We start from the raw sequence: 18,153 nt of genomic DNA, 5'->3' as shown, positions 1-18,153 counted from the left end.
CTGTGACTGGCAGCAGCTGCTTAGAGCCCGGGCTGGCGGTGGTGTGCCGAGCAAAATGGCCTCGCGTGCCATGCTTGGCATGCGTGCTGGGGGTTGCTGACCCCTGCAATACAGTCTGGAGGTTTTCCACAGTATGTGCAAGGATGGCACAGTCTTTAATGTACTGAAGATCAAGGATGGTTTTGAGTACTTTGGTCCTCGAGCTACAATATTCCAGATTGAAGAGCTCGCCATCCATTTGGTATTCACTGTCGGTTCTGGCAGGAAGGCAGTCTGTACTGAGAAGCAAGACGACTGTCAAAAAGTGGAGAACAGAGTTGGGGCAATGACACATCCTTGATTGACCCCAGTTCAGATGACAAATGCATCCGTGTCCAATCTGTTACATAAAATGGTCACGATTATTTAAATATGTTTTTATGATTAGGGCCAGGATATATAATTGAAAAAGATCATTCAGATTTGGTATACCTTCTAACTCCATGCTTTGCCATGTATTTGATCTAGGAAGTGTATTATAATTTCATTAATTTGTTCGTCAGTTGGCTTTATATAACATAGTTATTAGTTAAGATTCTGCATCATGGGTATCTCTGTATGTTGTAGACTTTATGTATTCATTTTAAAGTAATTCAGGAAATAACTTTAAGGTTTTTACCCTTAGCCAACTCTTCATAGTTCCTAAACTGATTGTTCATTTATTCTGAAGGACAAAAACAGTTTAAGACCAAAAAGAGTTAGTAGATCACAATGCAAAATAATGATGTGCCAATAGAACTTTAAGGTCATAACATCAGGAAAAGAATTTTTTCCATTTTTGATCATCATTAATGGATTTTCTTTTTCACATGGACTTACTTGCAAGTAAGAACAACAGGAACAACCTTCTTCCTATAGCTTGCTTCCTATAACTTAAACTGGAGAAATGGCTTGCAGTGAATCACATAAGATTCCTCAAGAACTAGTGCATAGACCTGCAATTGACATGGAATAATTACATGTACAAATATAGATTGGGAAGTGAGTGGTTGGGCTGCAGTACTGCAGAGAAGGACTTGGGGGTTACAGTAAGCTGAATATGAGCCAACACTGTGTTCTTGTTGCAAAAAAAAAAAAAAGAAAAGACTAACAGTATCCTGGGTTGTATTAACTGGAGCGTCACTTGCAAATCAAAGGAAGTGATTCTTCCTCTCTGTTTGGCACTAGTAAAACTGGAGTAATGTGCCCAAGCCCACACTTCAAGAAGGATATGAACAACTTGAAAAGAGTCCAGTACAGAACAACGAAAAGTGATTAGGGACCTGGGAAGCAAGACTTATGAGGACAGGATGAAAGAGCTAGGGTTATTTAGTCTGGAGAAGTGAAGACTAAGGTGCACTTAATAAGTCTTCAAGTACCTGAAGGGTGACTGTAGAGAGTATGGAGATGAGCTTTCCTCTGTGGCTATAGGTGACAAGACTGAGCAATGGCCTCAAGCTGCAGCAGAGAAAATTTGGCTTGGCGATTAGGGGGAACTTTTCTGACTATGAGAGTGGTCAAGCACTGTAACAGACTACCTAGAGAAATTACAAAATCTTCATCCTTGGGAATTTTTAAGAGCAGGTTAGATAGACCATCATTTAGCATGACTGTTCCTTAAAGAGACAATATTAAGGGCACAATAGCATGTTAACCTGATGCAAAGAAAAGTAGCTTTGGTAACGAGTGGGTCTAAAATAGTTTTTCACCAAAAACAAACAAAAAAACGAGTAAACTCAGTTGTATTACTAAGGATGAGAGAGAGTTAGTATGAGCATATAGGGATGAATTCAGGAAGGTTGGGGCACAAACTGAGATACAGAAAGCTTTTAAGCTCCTTAGTGTATGTTAGAAATTAAAGGAATAGCTGAGCGTAGGCCCCTTATTAACACAGAGAGGAAGCTGATATTGGACAGCACAGAGAAGGCTGATAAGTTTAATGCACTTTTATTTCACTTTTCACAGAAAAGTTCAAGTCAAGTAACAAGTGTATTTAACAGTAAGGATAAGGGTGGAGTTGGATAATTACCCTAGTGTAGAAAAAGAACAGGTGAGAAAATAACTTGGAGATTTTCAAATCAGTGAGGTTTGAGATTCATCTTAGAGCAGGGCTTGGCAACCTATGGCTTGCTTCAGAGCTATTCTGTCTGGCCTGTGAAGCTTGAGGCCTCCCTGATGTTTTGGCAGCGGGAGGCTTCACCCATGTGTCAAGGCAGCAGGGAGAAGCCACAATGTTCAGGTGGAGAAGTCCAGCCTGCCTTAGACTAAATTTGGTAAATTTGGCCTGCTGCTTCTCTGACCCCTATCTTAGAGTATTAAGGGAATTGACAGTTGTAATTGTAGAACGATTGGCTTTTAACTTTGAGAACTCAGGGAAGTCCTAGAAGACTGGAACAGTATAAATATGGTGACCACCTTGACTTTCATCAAAGATTTTGGCACTGTTGTTGATGACATTCTTTTTGGGGAGCCCCCATTCTGGTATGTTTATGCTGATAATGTACTCAAGTTTTCATATAATAAATATATTTCTCCATGTTTTCTTTCTAAATCCCCATGCTCATTCGGGGAAGTCCCACTTGTGCTTCTTTTAATGTAAAAGAGTAACCATTCTGTTTTTGGCATGGACTTCTCTCCCTGTGACTTCAGATTACCAGGAAGTGCTTCCAACCTTCCAGTTCCTACCCCCTCCTCCAACTGCATTGTCTTCCTGGCCCCAATGGGTTGGCTTGCCCCCAGAGGCGGGAGAAGGAAGTGGAAACGGAAGCTGCAAAAAGGAGTAGTGGAAGGGAGTGATGTTCAGATTGTCTCTGGCTGCAGATTAACCCTTTGCAGGTCACATGCTGCTGCAGGGACTACATGTTAACTCCTCATGGGCTATGTGTGACCTTCGGGCCGCCAGTTGGTCAGTATAGCCACACTAAAAATCAATATAGCCATGCTAACCATCTTTCAAGAATCTTCAGCCTATAGAGGTGTCTCCCACCTCCATTTCCTCTGTTTCCATTTTCCCTTCTGCTTTCCCATTCCTTCCTCCTATGTATCCTCTAACAGTTCACTGTGCACATACAGTGGTACCTGTATACCAGTTTGCGAAACACACATTTCTGTGATTAGATGTAATTGGCATCATGTAGGTTCATGGATAGTTATAAGCTGTTAAACTGACAGGGCATCTCAAGTGGTGCCCCAGAAGATTCTCTTATGAGCCTGGTCATTATTTATTTATTTATTCATTTATTCATAGTGTAAACAACTGAATGGAAATAACACACAGACTTGCTGATGACCCCAATCTAGTTTTTGGAAAATAAGATTTAAGTGGAAAAATGTTTTGAAATCAACAAAGTGAAATTTAATTTTTAAAAAGTGCAAATGATAACACTTAGCCAAGAGAAATCACACGCAGAAATGCAACTTGGAGAATACTGGTTGGACAGTAGTATAATAGAAGAGGACTGAAGTTTATAGTAGATCCTAGATTAAATATAAGTATTAAGGGCACAATAGCCCTAAATATGAGTATTCAATATGATGCAACTGAAAAAAGGGAAATCTTATTCTGGGATGTATTTCATAGATTTCTAGAGTTGGAAGGGACAGATCATTGAGTCCGACCCTCTGCTCTGGGCAGGAAAGAGCGCTCGGGTCAAGTGACAGCCAGGTGCTGACCCCAGCCAGGTGCTTGTCTAACGTCCTTTTAAACACCTCCAAGGTAGGGGAAAGCACCACCTCCCTTGGAAGTCCATTCCATATTTTGTCAACCCTCACTGTAAAGTATTTCTTCCTGATGTCCAATTTAAATCTCAAACAGTTGCGCCAGTGGTTTTGCTATGACACTGGCTAATTCCTTTAGTACCCCTGAGTGAAGATCATCGGGGCTTACTGGCTTTAAATACATCCAACCCCTCCAAGTGTCCCTTTAGCAAATCAGCGCTAACCGTTAGTTGATTGGTATTTCTCTCAAGCCAGACTAAAGTCTCATTGGGAGGTGTGTTTGTATCCGTGTCCAGGAACACAGATGCAAAGAAATCATTTAAGAGCTGCTTTGTCCATCCTATCTGTTATGAGTTGCCCTAGTCCATCCTGTAGCGGCCCTATGCTACCCTGCACCGCCTTCTTGCTCCCTATGTACTTAAAGAAGGACTTTTTTTACCCTTAATCTTTGTTGCCAGCCTGAGTTCTGTTTCTGTTTTGGCTTTCCTCACTGCTCCCCTCCAATGGCATGTAACACTGATGGCATCCAAGGGATGCTGTGATGCCCCCTAGTGGCTGCTTTCTCCTGCCCATCCTCCCAGGGTCTCACCCTACTTCCTTGCCTGTCACACCTTGATATTAAAATATAATATTAAAAGATAATGAGGGGAGGCTGCCCTCAGAGGCTGATGAGCCTATGATGTTTGCTGTCGCTCTCCCTTCCTCCCTGTGAACTCGTTTCTAAGGCTGTACTTGCCGTAAAGGCTATATTTATGGCCTCCTTCCGTCCCTACAGTCATGCCCATGCTTTGCAGGTGTCACATGGTTGCCACTTCTGGTGAGTCTAGACGTGTTCAAGTCAGCAGGTCCTCATAATCTCCACCTCAGAGTGCTGAGGAAATTAGCAGAGGTCATTTGTGGGACCCCTGACATAGGTTTATGAGCACTCATGGTGCTCTGGTGAGGTGCCAGAGGACTGGAAAAGGGCCAATGTGGTCCCCATTTTCAAAAAAGGGAGGAAGGAGGACCCAAGAAACTACAGGCCCGTTAGTCTTACCTCGGTCCTGGGGAAGCTCTTTGAGAAAATTATCCAGGAGCACATCTGCGAGGGCCCAGCAGGGGAGATCATGCTTAGGGACAACCAACATGGGTTAATTCGGGGCAGGTCCTGTCAGACCAACCTGGTGGCTTTCTATGACCAGGTCACGAAATCCTTGGACGCAGGTGTTGCGGTGGACGTAGTCTTTCTGGACTTTAGGAAGGCCTTCGACACTGTCTCTCACCCCATTCTTATTAAGAAATTAGGCAACTGTGGCGTCGATGCCTACACAATCAGATGGGTCGCAAATTGGCTGAAAGCTGTACCCAGAGAGTGGTGGTGAATGGGTCTTTTTCGACCTGTAGGGATGTGGGCAGTGGGGTCCCCCAGGGCTCGGTCCTTGGGCCTGCACTGTTCAACATCTTCATCAGCGACTTGGACGAGGGGGTGAAAAGCACTGGATGCAGGCAGTGCATGTGTCAGTCTGGCTGGGGCAGTCATCAGCTGCACCATACCACACAGCGCCCATTCTGCCTGCTCCAGGATCCACACTGCTCATGATGCCAGTCCCAAACCAGCTGGAGCAGCTGCCAGATCAGGTTGCAGCAAGTTAAGGATGCTTGCCGCAGAACTTGGTCCCACACATTATATTGCAGACTACACAGAACCCTAGATATATACCTTTTTCTTTCCAATTTTGTAAATCAGTGGTGTCAAACTCACCCTGCCTTCTGAGCTGATCCAAATGATGGTGCTCCTTGCGGGCCAGGTGGCAATGGTAGGACCGGCAATGGAGGCAGTGGGGCAGATGGTGGCAGGCCAAGTGTATGGACTTAGAAGTGCTGCTGTGGCATAGCCCTTAGTCTATGCTGCCAGTGGTCATGCCCAGTGGGGCTCTGTAGCTCTGCTTTCTGTGGTAGTCCTGATTCTCTGCTAGTCCTGTCTCCTATTCTCTGGCCTGCCAGGGACTGCACCCTGCCTGCGGGCTGCATGTTTCACGCCCCTGCTCTAAATGATTTTCATGTTATTGCTCTTACCAGTACAAGGTTATAAATTTTAATTAACTGTGTGTACCTAATCTAAGCCCTAAAGTAAGGTTTGGTTATTTGTTTGCTTTTAATTTGTATGTCTGTTTAGGAAGGGAATATCTTGTGACAAGAACAGAAGTTGGAACCTAGATTTGGGTTCTATTTTTTATTTTGCTTCGGATGTAGTGCATATGTCCTATGTAGTGTGTGGATGCCCTAGATGAGATCAGGTTCCCACTATTCTAGCCAGTAAACAGAGTAGGAGGGAATCCCAGCCCTAAAGCATCTACATTCTAAATAGGCAAGAAAGTTGATTGATGGATGGACACAAAAGGCACAGAGGTCTTTTAGCAGAGCCGGAAATGAAAGCTAGATTCCTTGAATCCCAGTTTGGTATCCATCTTAGATCAGTGATGTCAAACATAGGCCCATGGGCTGGATATAGCCTACCGGGTTACCAGCAGGCTACTGGAAGTTAGAGGGTGTGGCTGGGAGGAACAGGCCTCTGATGCAGAATCTGGCACCTTTGGGCCCTAGTGGACATGGTGGTCTGTGGCAGGAAGACGAAGAAAGACTGACAAAGCCCTACCCACCCCTCAGCCCCATCACCTGTTACCACTGCCATGGTCCTACCTAGCTGAGGGCCGCTGCTGGAGCTGATGCTGTGGCACAGGACGTGCAGTGGTGTGCTATGCAGGCCAAACCACTGCCACCGTTGTGTTCCTTTGGCTGGAGCCGGAGTAGCCACTGCTGCCACATGCTCTGACTTAGAGCTGGAGCTGCTGGTGCTGCCACCACCACTTCCTTGTGCCTCGGGCTGGATCTGGCCCTCAAGGAGCGCCATGGTCTTTGCTTCAGGCACAGGGTGAATTTGACACCCCTACTTTAGACCATGCTTTTTACCTGGTTTTTATTTTTACCTCGAGCAAGTCACCTACATCTTGATTTTCAGAATAGTTGAGTATCTGTAGTTCCCTATGACTTGAGCTGAAATTGTTGGCACACAGCCTCTTTGAAAAATCAGACCCTTAAGCATTCAAGTTATCAACCACTACAAATTAAGAAACTGAAGTAAAATAAAAGTATTAATTTCCTACCAACTTTTTAATATTTGTGAAGTCCTTTGAGGTTGTTAGAAGGTAGCACAATAAGTTTCAATTTACTCTAAATTTGTTATACAATGGTTAAACATATTTTGGTATATCATTAACAGGAAGGAACTCTGTTTCGTTGGTCAGTTAATTCAAATAGACGTGAATAATATGTGAATTTGGATGCTTTCAGTAAGCTAAATGGGTGTGCAAAATATCTGTTGTTTTTTAATAGGCGAAAGCTGCAGCCTCTGACATGGCTACAGCCTCACCAAGATCTGATACGAGTAACAATCATAATGGAAGATTACAGATGCAAGTAACTGGTAAGTAGGAATCTGTACATTATATAAAAATATATTAAGCACTGCTCAGGAGAGCATCCTTTTTCAGGGTAAATGGTCTTTTGTGACTTAAAATCTATGGAATCTTGATTTGATATAGATTGAGTTGGAAGGCAGTATAAGGAGGAAACACCAACTTAGATCAGCCTTCAGGAAACAAATCTTATGTTGTCTTGAAAGCAAATGTGGAAAACTTTGGAACAGTTTTAGCATAAAAGCTATTCTAAACTTGTATACTTGGAGCCAATTGATACAAGTCAATTGTTCAATGTCTTGGACCGCTTTGACTTTGAAACAACTCGCCTAATATGACTCTGATAAACTTGTTTACTTGTTACTACTTTATAAATAGTAAACATTAGGAAATGTTGATGCATTTAAACATTTATGTGGTAAGTATTACACATTAATTTCATGTGACATTTGAAAATAGAATTGGGGCCAGGAAGCATAAAACAGAATATCTAAATTTTTAAAAAAGTATTTTAATATAAATCTGGAGATTTTAGACTATTTTGTGGTAGAATTTGATTACATTCTTTGACATATATTCTGGTCTTTGGTGAAGTTTTTTTAGGGATAGTCAGCAAAAGTGAGATGAGACACAGCCCTTTAATTTTTTAGTATTTTTGGAGAATGCTTTTTATGCAACTTGCACCTCATATGTATAGATGGAAATTGTTTAAATTGTCTTTTTTTAATTCATTTGAAGAATAATTTTTATATTTTTCATTTTTTTTATCTTTATAGCCATTGAAAGAAACAATGTGCCGTATTGTTAAATAACTCTTGACTAGTTCAATGATGGGAGTTTGCTTCACAAGGCAGCGATTTATGTAAAATTTAGGTGTGTGTATTTGTGATTATTTCTTTTTTTAACAAGTCTACTATGGTTTCTGCTATAACATGTTGTCATATTTAATACTTTATTTTGTTTGTTCCCTGGACATTTAATTTTTGACATTTCTTCCTAAGTGACATTTCAGTCAGAGAGTAGTATAGACATGACTTCAGTTCCCTCTGGCAACCATAAACACTGTGGTTTGTGTATATCACAGCCATCAAGGAGCCATCCTTTGTCTGCAGGATCCCCTCAATGGTTCTCCCTACAGTAGGGGTAGGCAACCCCCAGAACGTGTGGCATGCAAAGGCATTTTGTTTAGTATGCTTGCCTCGGAGAAGGGGCCAGAGCTGCACTGTCACAACAAGGATAGGGCTCATTCCACCTCCCCCCACTATCCGTCCCTGGCATGCCAACATCATACAAGTCAAGGTTGCAGGTGTTTCTGGCACACTTCTGAAAAATGTTGCCGACCCCTGCTGTACAGGATTTTTGTTATTACCATATTTACGCAAATACAAGATCAGAGTTTTTTTTCCCAAATCAGCATGAGGAAAAAAAAGCCTGTTGTCTTACATTCATGTGCTAGCAAACGTTCCCCCTCCCCACAAATACATTGGCTGTCAATTAAACTTCTGTTAGAAGCAGCATATGCTCAGTCATGGAAACCAGTTATGAAGTTGATTGAATGCAACCCATGTTGAGCGTGCCAATAAAACACATGGTCCATGTTGGGCTAATACACTGAAGGTAACCTACCACAAGGGTAAGTTAGTACAGCCTATTTGAATAAGATATAGTGCCCATTGTACACAATCCCTCTCAACACCAACTTTTTCAAGTCATGGTGAACCACTACATCAAATACATTTCAACTTCCTCTTCATTCCTACAGTTGAGCAACACATTTCTTTCCCATTTCTAATGATTCCTGTTTCTTTGAGCCTTAAATGTCTGGCAAACATTACCAAACTTCTATGTAGCTGAGAGGCTCTGTTGCCCCTCTTTCAGCTCCACCCTCTATGGGGCAGAGGGGGACCAGGCAGCCCTGAGCCTCATCTACATATGCATTTTTGGAGGGTCTCAGAACTTGTGACAAGAACACCCAGTTCCAGTTGCAAGTGGGGGCAATGGATCCTTTGTGGGGGGGTATCTAGAGTGCACACATACTGAGCTGTGTTAGGTTGTGGGTTCACCATGGCTTGAAACACTGTTGACTGCTGGAGCCCAGTCCAGTGAACTATATGATAAGCCATGAGCCTTTTGGCTCTGGACTAATGTCATGCACAGTTTGTACGATGTATAAGCTGGAGCAAAAGTAGTACTTAAAGGCATGTTTATGGAGTACCTGTGCTAAAATTTGCAGCAGTCAGGGTTGGAGCCAGAGTCAGACCCACAGCAGTCTCCTGTCCTCCTCTGCAGTTTATGCCCTTTTCTCTGTCCCTGTACCCCTCTTACTACCACTTGCAGCTCACTCCCACATTGTGCTTGGGGAAAAACAGAGCCTGAGCAGGGACTGACAGTAAAGGGGGGCAGGAAGTCTGCAGGGCGAAGAAGTTGTTGGGGCAGAGGGCAAGGAGGCTACTGTTTTCTCTGCTGTAGCAGTGGAAAAGCAATGAATTTAAGATAGTATTCCAATAATTAGATTCTACACCTGGAAAATACCAAATTTATAAATGTTCCATATATAGAATGTAGTTGGGAGGCCATCTTACACTTGGGGTCATCTTGTAGTTGAGTAAATATGGTAATATGTCTGTACTCTGGTACCAACATCATTGGATCTGTTTACTCATGGACTGGTGACCTCAAAACTGCTGCTGATGCATCTCTTCTTCTCAAGTCCCTACTATAATCTTCACAATCAGGACACCTACCTGTACAGTAGTATCACTACAAGATCTTTGCAAATCAGGCTTTGGAACTCCTGCTAAATAGGTTCATTTAATAGGAGAGGATTGTTACTTTTATCATCTGTTTTTGACCAGGAAAGGAAGGGTTTGTGAACCTGTTCCCCAAAACCTTGCTCACATGAACCTATACATTTGGTAAAGATTCCAGAGTTCAAGGCTATGCTAATAGAGATGGTGGGGAGGGGAGAAAGGATATAGAAGAATATCATTCCTGTCTGGTAACCACTAGGACCCTCTCATTTTTGCTTATATCCTGATTATTATTGGCATTGTGGGGAACTGCAACATGTCAAAAAACCTCTTTTACATCCAGTGCTAGATTTTTCTCCCCTGTAATATCTTGTATTCAACGTTAATAGCCACTCCAGATGTTGACGATGAAAAGTTTTTGGTGAAGAACATCAATTTACTAGAGGTGCGCTGATACATTGATCCAATATTGGATCGGTACTAATATAAAGCAAATTGGTTGTATCAGAAATTGGCCTTGTGGCCGATAAATGCCGTGCATGTGCACAGCCACAGCACAGCACTCAGGCAGCAAGGAGCACAGCCTGGCAGCGTGGAGAGCTGCTTCCAGCTGGTAAGTCCATTGTGGTGGAAGGGGAGGGGAAGGGGCATGCGGGGGGCAGATCAACCCCCCTTCAGTGAGAGAGCGGGCTGGGTCTGGGGTGGGCTGCAGCTGCGGACTGGGGCTGGGGTTTTTCTCTCTGAGGGCTGGGCTTGGGGCAGGGGCTATGGAGGGGGCTGCAGCCACCCCAAATTTCACCGTAGCTCCCTCCCAGTGTCTCTGTGTGCCCGATGCAGCCTCAGCTCTTCCTGGCATGTGGGGGGAGGCAGAAATGTGGTGGCACTGGGAGAGAGCTATGGCAGAATTTAGGCTGACTGCAGCCCCCTCTATAGCCCCTGCCCTGTCAGTAAGAGCCCAGCTCAGCCCCGGCTCCAGCCCACAGCTGCAGCCTGCCTGCCCCCATGCAGATCTGGGGGCGCACGTCCTGTGTCCTTCCCCCACACCCCGTGCCCTCCTAGGGTGCAAGCAGCAGTAGTGGGAGCCGTCCCTCCCCCCATGAGCCGCGGCTTCATCCCCTGCCTGCCCCAGCATCTGTCCCCTTCCTTACCATGGGGGAAGGGGGAGATCTGTCCCCCCTACACCTCCCTTCCCTCCCCTCTCCCTTTCTACCACAACGGACTTACCAGCTGGAGGCAGCTCTCCACGATGTATCAGAAATTGAATCGGTATCAGCTGATATGCCTCCTTAAAAATTGAATGTCAGAATGAGCCTCAAATGTCTCTAGTGGTGCACCCCTACAATTTACTTATTTCATTCCTTTTGCAATTTCACTTTTTTTCTTTTACCTGATTGCGTAGTAGTTCTGTCTGTTCCATCATTCTTAAATTACAGAACTTCCTTTAATAAATGGGGGAGAGGTTAAAAATAACAGTCAAGGGAAGGCAGAACGTATTGTCACCTTGCCTTAAGAGCCAGGTTGGCAGGGGGGCAGGAGACAGAGGGGACGGACTGGTTCTCCTCCCAAACGGAGAGCAAGCAAGCAGGATTGATATTGTCTTAAGAATATTCTTTAATCTTTCTCTAAAGAAGAATCTTTTATTTTTTTCCAAATGAGAGTCGTTTAATTTCTTAATAAATCAGTTTATTGAGCATTACAAAGTATTAACTACTAGTACACACGCATGCTCGCGCACACACAACATGTTTATTTGTTTTGCATTTCTTACAAACCCAGGGTGGCCTTGTGCTAACAAACAAAGTGTGTGTGCGTGCACACACACATATATACACATATACACACACACTTTGTTAGCACCACAAGGCCACCCTGGGTTTTTGTAAGAAATGGAAAACAAAGTGTTTGTGTGTGTAATATATATATGCCAGTCCTATGAATACAATTCTGTCAGCTGGCAAGGTGTCACAGAACAGGTTGATTCCGTGAAGGGGGAGCAGATGTTTCCAATCTTCAGACACAGTCAGGATTGGGGAAGAAAATGAGGATACTTCTCTCTTTTCAGGGTGGTGATATTTATAGTTCTTTAGTCACACAGCCACCAGTTAGACACGTTTATTTTTCATAAACATTTTTTTTTTTTTTACTTTTTCTGTATACTTCCCACAGTACCAGGAGCCTCCTGCTTCAGATATTGATGGAATGTACGTTAATAAGCCATTTTATCGGACTTTTTGCAGAAAAACAAGTTACAAATGGTATAGCTTGTGTGCAGGTGCTAACTTTGTAAATGCACTCATGTCAAGGCTAGGCCTTGCGGGCCTAACAGATCATTTCAGTCCTGTCAAATATCAAGAGGCACAGTATCTGTCAAGCACAGGCATCATGCACTTCTTATTGCCAGAAAGACTGACTGTCCAAGTTAGTCTAAAACTGGTTAAGAATTTATAAAACTTCTATGACAGACATCAGTATCTGTTCCACTGACTTCTAAAAAAGCAGGCAGCAGGGAACTGGCATCATTTTGTATATTTGAATATTGTACTTACCCTGTACGTAGCATCTTGTGATTACTGCTGCTCAAGACAAGTAAAAAAATCTTTGGAGCAGCACTTAAGAAAAAAGAGCATAAATATTGGAATATTTTTTTGGAAGGAAAAACTATTAATGTAATGGTTTCTATTAAGGTATTCCTTTCTAGTGCAGGCACCCTTTTCTAAATATGACTACCACATGTGGTGCACAATATAAGATTTTGCTAATAGGTAACCATGGGAATGCAGAAAGGAATTAGATTTCTCATCAGTGATGATAAATTAGTGTGCAGAACCCATCATGAGTTATAGCTGTTGCATCAGTACAGTAAGATTGATGTTAATGGCTGTCATTTTGGTGAGTAGCCCTCAGGGAGCCCCAGGAACTAGAGATTTCAACTGAGCATTTAGGTCTATGAAACCACAGAATTTAGTTGCATCTCTTTTTCCTAAGTCACTACTGCTGCTGCTCAGTAATTAGTACATCCGTAATTCCTTTTGAAGGTTCTGATCTATAACGCAAGTCTCATAATATCTTATGTTCATTAGAAGACCCTTGAGCTACACTTAGATCCTTTGGGGGATTTATCCCACAGCTCAGTGGCAGAACTACTAACGAAGGAACTAAAATTTGACAGATGAAGGCCTTCAGTTGCAGCAGCGAGACAGATACTGATCCAGGTTGTTTTGATGGTTGAGAGAAGCCTTAAAACCACAGTGTAATTTATCTTTTTCCTACATCCTTTAGGGACTATTTTTGTGGGAAAGGAAGGAAGATATACTCTGCTATGGGTAGCTTTCAGGCAGAGAAGAGCTAGGCATGTTTGGTCAGGTCTCCTGATCCAACCACTCTTACTTTTGCTGCTGGCTTTAGCTAAGGACCCACTGTTCAGGGTCCTCGCCTCTGCTGCACCCAAGTTAGTCTGTAGCACCACAAGGCCTCCCTGGATTTGTAAGAATGCAAAACAAACAAAGTTCAATAAATAAACTGCCATTTAGCATTTTGCTGGCTTTGGCTTGCTAGGCTCTTCCCAGGTTTTCCCCCTCCTCTTATCTTTCAGAGGCTTTGGAGAGAGCTCCCTGCAATCAAAACAAACAAGAGAAGTCTTGTTCACAGCTCCTTCCAGTGGCTGCTTGACCTCGGCTGCTTCCAGGCTCAGGGGAGCCACGTTCTCTGTCTCTTCCAGTGCAGCCACCCCCAGAAGCTGCTTTTAGCTGCTTTTCCTTTCCCCTTTGCCGGTTCATGTGGGCCAGCTCTTCTTCATCCCATTCAGAGAGGCATGAACTTTCCTAGGCAGCAACATCATCAGGTGCTAGGAATAGACAGTCCATTTGTTGCATCTAGCGAAGTAGGTTGTTCACTGCAAAAGCAAATGCCTCTCTAATGTGGTAAGGTGCCACCCTGCCCTACATTCTGTAGTAAAGATGTGGACATGTAACACGTTTACTCTGGGTTATTCTAGAAGAAAAGTGGAAAGGTCACACAACATGCAGTATTTACCATGAAGGAAATGTTTTCTACTATAAACTTATTTTTGATGACATCTGAGATAAATTGACCCTACAGTATACATTGTATGTCCACCACAGTTGTTTTCGCCCCAAGGAGCCCTCTGCGCTCTCCAGTCTGGCAGCCCTGCCACCTAGTGGCCAGAAACAGTCATACTGCCTGCTTTGAGCAGGCTAGTCTGAGGCAAATTGCTCTGTAGTAAATCACGTTGTATGTCTGCACCCTAAAGGAGTTAAACTGGTAGCTTCCCTTGCAATGTAATGGGGGCTGGGTACCCAATTTCTTTCAAACTCTTCAGAATAATCTCACACTAAATACTCAGATAGTAATTGAGACATGCTTCTAAAGGGTCTGTAATCTAGCAGCATTACTGCATCTCTCTCCATTTCCAGCTATCTGCTTCTTACTGTTTCTAAGAGAAAATAAGATACTGAGAGATTATAGGGAAGTGTTGTACAGTTCAGTAGCTGAAAGTGTTCAGCCCTGCCTTTAGATTGAGAGAAGGCAAAAGAGAAACCTGCTGAGGTATGGAAGGAGGAGGAACAAAAGACATCTGAAAGAAACTAAATTGTGGGACAGATCCTGACGGGGTGCAGTGGTGCAGCTGCACCTCCCATTCGCATTGGATTAGCAGGAGCCTCTGGAGACTTTTTTAAAATCCCAAGAGCAGGCAGGAACCCTCACTTTCTTTCTGTCTGTTCAGAGGCATGTCCCCTCCATTCCCCTTTCTCATCTCCCTCACCTGCCACTGCCGCTTTCTCTAATGACCAAGAGGCAGGGAAGCTTCAGAGGCACTCCTGTCTGCTCCAGCCAAGCTGTGTGGGAGTTGGGCTGAGTTGGGCCAGTGGTGAGGGCTAAGGGTTTCCCTTTCTGTGCCTGTTCCTAGGAGGACCAGGCAGGTCAGGGGAGCTGCCCATAGCCACTGCTAGTGTCACAGTCCCAGTTGAGTTCCACCCCTGTGCAGCCCTGCTGGAGCAGGGAGGAGTGGCTCTAAAGCTTCCCCTGCCCCTGCTCCCTACACAGTAGGGAAAACAGTGATGGGGAGGAAAAGGGACTGAGCATGGAAGGGAAGGTTTAAGGATTCTTAGCTGCTTTAAGGACTTTAAAGTGTCCCTGGTGGCTCCCAGGAATAGTTTGCCCTCATGGTGGGGGAGGCGAGGGGAAGGAAGCTGGGAGTGGAGATGCAGCCATCCCTGCAGCATAGGTTGCTACTCCCACAACTCCCTTTGCAAAATCCTATATCCTCCCCTGTAAGTACATATAACTTCTGGTATCTGTGAGCCAGGTGAATCTCAGGCTCTCAACTTTTTAAAATAATAGTTGTGCCTAGCATGTAACTTAAAATATCATCTGCTCTATCTGGTATTGCAGTGATATGAGAAGAACTGTTTCTTCTAGTTTGGTTTGACAAAGAAGTGAGAGAGTAGCTTTATGGGAAGAGGGCTTCCACTAATGACCTGGAGTTGGAAACTTACCTCCTCAGCCTGGTTGCTCCTGAATTGTTGAAGAGAACCTAATTTGATGGTCTCTGCTCAGCTTGCTGAATACTTTTACCTATGTCCTAACCTGGTAGAGTAGGAGGTAATGTAGAGTGTAGAGTAGGAGCTGATTTTTACTGACTTAAGACTTGAGTAGGGGTAGAACAAAAGACCTGCTTTTGCTCAGTAGGGCTGTGCGAAATTTTGCTAGCTGTTTTGACTCATTTCGAGCTCGAAACAGCGTAATCGAAACAAAACAAAGGGCTTCGAAACAGCCTCAAAACTAAACAAGGGCAGTCAAAATGTTTTGAGTTTCGAAGCTGAAGATGGGCTTACCTGCAGGGAAACAGAGTAAGGAGAGGGAGGGGGAAGAGGGGGGAAGGACTGCTCTCGTATTGACTATGATCCTTCCCTGAGGTCCCTTCCAATCCCAGTGCTCTGGAGGAGGGATGGGAAAACAGCATAAAATTTAATTTGCCTGCTATTTGCCTTGGGGTCTGACAGTTACTGAGCTTTGACTTCCAGCAGCTCAGGAGTGTTAGACAATGAAGGCTACTACTAGCATTGATTTGAATAATTTCCTATTTGCTAGTCTAGCCTAGTAAGTGGCATTCCACAATACCTTTTTCTTTCTTCTAGACCCTTTAATTTTATTATTATATTCATTGATTTATTCTATCCAATTTTATCATTATATTGGATATTACACTATAGAATTTAGTTTACATAAGAAGGGAGAGGCATTTAGATTATATTTCTATACACTTATACGCTGCGGCATAGACTATACACCTTAGGGAATTTATATAGGAAGGTAGATACATTTATATATTTGTATAAAAGCAAGACACTATGAAACACACCATGAAGTGTGGTGGAAAGGCAGCTGGCAAGCCTTCACGGAGGGACAGAAGAGGGGGTAGAGGGAGAGGTGTAAGTTTCCCTCTGCCCCCAAACTGAGACGCAGCCTCTTTGCTACAACTAGCAGAGATGAGGCTTCACAAGCAGCAAGGAAAGGGGAGCAGTGCCACTGCCTGTGTCTGAGACTGCATCCCCTTCAAGAGCACCAGCCATAACCCCCACCACCACTACCATGACAACAAGCACCAGCACCAGCATGACAGTTTTCTCCACCCCCATTTCATTTCTCATGCTGAACCTCCCAGTGCCAGAAGAAGAGCTGGATCTGGATCTGAGTACCCTAACAAGGGAAATTCTGGGGAAGGAGGGGGAATCAGCTGAGTTTGTGCTCCATACCTCTCAGGTTTCCCCTAGAGCCAGGTCTCCTTCCACAGAAGGCATTTCAGAGGAGGCTGAGGTAGAGGTTGCAGAGGCGAGCGGCTCAGCTGAGTCTGCTCCTCCTGTTGATTTGCCTCTGCCTGCTGAGGAGGGGGAAATTGCAGTATCCACACATGCACCCACGCCCCAGAAGCGAGCGGGCAGTGTGGTCTGGGATCATCTTGAGCTGGCAAATGATCCCACGTATGCTATTTGCCTGCACTGCTAAGCCAAAACCAGCTGGGGCAAGGGAAGAAAACACGTGAACACCACCAGGATGCTGATGCATCTCCACAGGCACCCCACCCTTGCCCTTGCTCCTCCTTAGCCTGGCATGTTGCAAGGGCAAGCGAGATCACTCAGAGCATTGAGGAGATACTTGCTGTTGATGGCCAGCCCTTCTCCTTAGTTAAATGGTCAGGGTTCAGGGACTCAGGGTGCTCGTGGGCCCATCCTACCAAGTGCCCGCGTGCACCACCTTCAGCAAGACGGTGGTGCCCTCCCTATATGAGACATGCAGGGAGTACTTGAAAGAGGAACTGGGCAAGGCAGATCCGCAGGTGGCCTTACACTTCACCTTGGACATCTGGAGCAGCCAGGGTGGAGATCATGCCTACCTCTCCCTCACAGTTGCAACTAGTCAGGCTGTTGGTGGGCTCTTCTTCAAGCTGAGGTGATAGATGTGGCAGTAGAGATCATGGGGGACATGAACTGCTTGGTGCAGGAGTGGCTCGTTGGGTAGGGCAAGCTTACCTGCGGGTTCATGGTCACCGACAATGTGGCCAAGGCGGTCTGTGATGCCAGCTTTGTTGGCATCCACTGTGTGGCACACAAGTTCCACCTCATTGTCAGGGACACCTTGGAGGGGGACAGGGCTGCCAGTGACAGCACCAGCACCACCGGCAAGCTCATTTCAAAATGCAGGAAGGTGGTAGGCTACTTCCACCAGAGCATCAATCGAGGCAAGGTGCTGTGGGACAAACCAGCAGAGCTGAACATCCTGCAGCACAAAACCATGCAGGATGTGGAGACTCGGTGGAACTCCACATACCTGATGTTCGAGAGGCTGGTGGAGCAACAGAAGGCCATCCATGAGATGTCCTTGCTCGGGGAGATTGGGATCAGCAGCCTCCTTAACAGAGCTGAGTGGGATACCATCTCCCAGATCTTGGTGGTCCTCAAGCCCTTCCTCGAGGCTACCGAGACCCTCAGCACTGGCAATGGCCTCTTTAGCCAGGTGATCCCCATAGTAAGGGAGCTTCAGAACCAAATGGAAAGCTTCCAGGGGATCAGTGTTCCTGGCTGGGGCAAGCCATTGTCACCAGACATCTAAGCACTGGTGAAGCGGCTGAAGGAGGGCATCAGAAAGTGGCTTAATTCTTTGTGGTCCAGTATGGTCCACGTGCTGGCTGCCAT

The 18,153-nt window shown here is 44.7% G+C and overlaps 1 protein-coding gene across 7 annotated transcripts in view; it reads left to right on the top strand.

The window, feature by feature from the left end:
* Positions 1-18,153, top strand: part of WWP1 (WW domain containing E3 ubiquitin protein ligase 1) — a 99,823-nt gene that overhangs the window by 17,957 nt on the left and 63,713 nt on the right. For all 7 annotated transcript variants that reach the window (XM_059723914.1, XM_059723913.1, XM_059723912.1 and 4 more), the window contains one exon: positions 7,108-7,198. In XM_059723914.1, the coding sequence (XP_059579897.1) occupies positions 7,108-7,198 (91 nt within the window). The remainder of the gene's footprint in view (positions 1-7,107; positions 7,199-18,153) is intronic.

The sequence above is a fragment of the Alligator mississippiensis genome, chromosome 3, assembly GCF_030867095.1.
Source record: "Alligator mississippiensis isolate rAllMis1 chromosome 3, rAllMis1, whole genome shotgun sequence".
Lineage (NCBI taxonomy): Eukaryota > Metazoa > Chordata > Crocodylia > Alligatoridae > Alligator > Alligator mississippiensis.
The sequence above is the reverse complement of the archived record's forward strand: the minus strand, read 5'-3'. Positions and strand labels throughout refer to the sequence as shown.